The sequence below is a fragment of the Arachis ipaensis genome, chromosome B07 (genome assembly GCF_000816755.2).
Source record: "Arachis ipaensis cultivar K30076 chromosome B07, Araip1.1, whole genome shotgun sequence".
Classification (NCBI taxonomy): domain Eukaryota; kingdom Viridiplantae; phylum Streptophyta; class Magnoliopsida; order Fabales; family Fabaceae; genus Arachis; species Arachis ipaensis.
The window spans coordinates 17,490,947-17,494,616 of NC_029791.2; the positions used below are offsets into that span (position 1 = coordinate 17,490,947).

At 37.9% G+C, this 3,670-nt stretch overlaps 1 protein-coding gene across 1 annotated transcript; it reads left to right on the top strand.

Moving 5' to 3' along the window:
* LOC110264885 lies at positions 1,323–2,419 on the top strand. The gene is made up of 3 exons (XM_021107421.1): positions 1,323–1,609; positions 1,883–1,975; positions 2,317–2,419. Exons 1-3 carry the CDS (start codon positions 1,397–1,399, stop codon positions 2,389–2,391), a joined length of 381 nt encoding a protein of 126 aa, XP_020963080.1. The 5' UTR covers positions 1,323–1,396; the 3' UTR covers positions 2,392–2,419.

A 3,670-nucleotide genomic window follows, 5' to 3' on the forward strand; every position in this document is an offset into this window, starting at 1 on the left:
TTCTTTCCTCCATTCAAATCCAATTTTCTCTCAATCTAGAGCTTCAATCAAAGACTTATTTATGGCCACGTGATCACGTCGTTATCCTCTTCCATTCTATCTAACTTTTGCAGTGAGTAATCCCAAGAACCTTATCTCATTTCTCCATTTTCATCTATTTTTGAGTTTGGAGTTTGAGGTGTTGAAAAATTATGCTAGAAACTATATCCTAAGATTATTTTGGGCACCATATCCCAAGAGTGTGACAGCTGGCACTATATCCCTGATAACACATTCTCTCTGATAGGCACTATATGTAGTTGGATCATTTGGGAAAAAAGGTTCCATTTATATAATTAATATATGTACATATATATAATGTTATTTACTATCCTGTGACATAGTTATAATGTGAGTAATTTTATTAGCCTAAGATGCAGTAGTTCTATTAACAGGCTGTAAATGTATATAATTTTAATTAATATCCACTGTTTAAGTATGGGAATTTAATACAACACAAAAGGTAAAAGAGAATCAACAGTTATTTATTTGTTAATCATTCTATTCGTCTAAGATTAACTAATATTTTTTGTCATGCTACATGTGTTTATACTAGGATTTTAAGATGCCCAGGAAAGCTCGCTACACGAAAGGCACAAGAGTGGAGCCATCACGTCAGCAGCCTCCAGCTGCACCTCCTGCGTCTTCACCATTCGCTGACGATGACCGGCTCATCCCCCCGCCCCCCAGTAATGGTGGTGTCTCCGCAGCGGCTCCTCTCTGACCCTTTCGTTCGCCTCGGAGTGAACCAAGACCTGAGCCATAGACCGCTAACGGTGTACAAGTGACGGAACCATGCAATGAAGACTTGGACCCGGAGGCAAATGAGGTAGATTTGTTTGACGAACACATTAACAGGATGTTTGCTGCTTCTGATGCTAAAAAGCGCAAAGGGCGAAAGACTACTGAGTTTTGGGGTGTCGATCTCATTGGTAACAAGTGTTGAACCATACGACTTTTTAATTGATTAGCTAATGATATTGTTATGTTTCTCACATGTTGGGCACATTGGACACATAAGTAAAATTTTTTTATAGATTCTGATGGAATAGTCAAGCAAGCTAAAATGAGTGTGAGGGAGGCTATGAAGCGGTCTCTTAATGGTAGCAAGATCATACTGAGGTTCAACGAGGAACTGCAAGTAGTCAGAGACGGAGCTGGCCTGTTGAGTGGCATTCTAGGAGCGCTAAGTTCTGATTACAGCAAATTTCCTATCTGTGAGAAAAATTGGGGAAAGGTGCGGGGCAAAGACAGGGTTTATGATGATTGCATAGAGGTAACAACTTTCGGCATTGTTTAATCATATCAAACCTTTCAACTTACAATTACTTACAGTTGGATATTGTCATCGTAGGAGATGTTCCACTTTCAGGAAGATAGCGGTGGTAGAATCAAGCAAACATTTTTGCAACAAATGGGGAGGTCCTGGAAGGATACAAGGGGGAGGCTGTATGACTCGCATTACAAACCAACAAGGACACTTGAGAAGAATCTTGACAACTGCCCGGCGGGAATTCCTAGAGAGCATTGGTGGTGGTTCATTGATTATCGTAATGATCCTGCAACAAAGGTACCCCATTTTTTACGTAGCCTTTGTCTTTAATCCACCTAGGTTCTAGATAAACGCATATAATACCAACTAATTTTCAGTCTTAGAGATTATTTTATTGTATTCAAGTTTTTTTGGAGTTATATACATTACTTTTCAAAGAAAGAGAAAAAGAACGTATATATAAGTAATACACCCAAGTAAAAGGAAGATATAAGAACATTTAACTATTTATGGTACACTCGTATGTATTCAGTCTGTGTCTAACCAATGTTACTGTTGATAACATAATAGGCAAAGTGCAAGCAAAATGCGTTGAATCGAAAGAAGCAGCTTTACACGCACACTGGTGGTTCTAAAAGCTTGGCTAGGGCAAGGGAAGAAGAGGTAATATAGATTTGAAATCAAGTATAGGTGCCTATCATTGTCTCGAATAATTCTCTTTTTTTTAAGCAAATCATTATTCAGTTTTGATTTATAAGGAATTGACAAGTGATGCTGATTTCCAAAAAACAAATGCTGGAGCTATTAAAATAAATTTACTATTTAAGTATAATCAATTACTCAATCCTTGAAAAATAAATGGAGCAATCATTAGATACTTAACCGAATGAGGTAAAATAAATTGGTTGGTATGTAGTTTGGATTTATTTATAGAGTAGAACAAGAAAAAATTATTGGAGAAAATTAAATAAGTGAAACTTATGGTATAAACTGTATTGTCACAGACACAAAAACAAGGGAGGAGAGTTGGTAGGGGAGAAGTATGGATCCTAAAGCACAAACGACGTGATGGCACCTAGATACACGAAGAAGTGTAGAGGATTGCTGTAAGTATACTTAATCATTTATCTTGTAACATGTTAGGTTTAATTATTAAAATGTCTTGAGTACGCTATATTCCTAGTGTGATTGTGTATGGTTATTTACGTCTGCAGAAAAAATAATGAGATTGAGCAACTGGATGAAACTACGAGAATATTGTCTGAAAATGATTCCCTTGCCCAGGCTCTCAGTAAAGAGCGCTTGGGTAGAGTGCGTGGCATGGGTTTCGAGCCGACACCAAGTCAACTCTTTCGTCCGAGTTCGCAGCCGCCAGTGGATAAAGCTCAAACAGAAGAGGCCCAAAGGATGCTGTTTAAACTACAGGTGGAGGTGACGGTCGAGAAATTAAGAAGGAAGACAGTGGAGGATGAAGTAGCAGCAGAAAAATTGAAAAGGAAGGCAATGGAAGATGAAATAGTAGCAGAGGAAACAAAGAGACAGGCATTAGAGAGTGTGCTGAGTTATGTAGTCCAACAGCAAGGTGGGGAGCTCCCACCAGACATCGCTGCACAGATTAATTCTTTAGATGGACATGGTGGGAAATAGAAATTAGGATATATGTGATAGTTTATTTTTCAGTATATGTTTTGTTTATGTTACTATGCAGCATTAATTATTAGCCAAATACTTTACTTTTTTGGGTGACTATTGAAATACTTTATTAATATTACAATAAATATGTTAGTTTTTTTTTTTTGCAGTTAAATATTCTTGAGTCTTTTGCCTGCAATATAGAATTTGAGGGGAACGATAAGATTTTTAAAATAAAAGAAATACTCCATACGATTAAGAAATACTCCCAGGTTAATAAAATAAATCAAAATAAAATTTTAGAAAAAAAAAAGCACGCGACGTTTGTAGTTTCGCTGGTGTTATGTTTAGCGGCGGTTTAAAACCGCCGCAAATTAGTAACTAAACCGCCGCTATCCTCTGTTCCTGTTGTAGTGACTAATCCCTTGATCAATATGGCACGGCTTCACAGGAGAAGGTGGTAGGGCACTCTTTCGCAATTTATTCCACTTGGTGTATGCCTCCAGGAGAAGGTGGTAGGGTACTCATCCCTCAATTGTATGCCTCCTGGGATGCGCAGAAGAGAGACGATATCCGGGTTAGCTATTGGATGTATCGGGTTCTGGCAGTTTAATCGACACGTGAGCTCATGGCCAGTAGGACAGGCGTGCATTATACTACAATTTTTTGAAATTTCTTGGGTCTACATAACTGTTTTGGTTTGCCTAATTAATTTTTTGTTAACTG

Coding starts and splice junctions, on each gene's coding strand:
- LOC110264885 (XM_021107421.1), top strand. CDS start 1,397: ATGTTCCACTTTCAGGAAGATAGCGGTGGTAGAATCAAGCAAACATTT. Junction 1,610..1,882: donor GTAATGATCCTGCAACAAAG/GTACCCCATTTT, acceptor ATAACATAATAG/GCAAAGTGCAAGCAAAATGC. Junction 1,976..2,316: donor CTAGGGCAAGGGAAGAAGAG/GTAATATAGATT, acceptor GTATTGTCACAG/ACACAAAAACAAGGGAGGAG.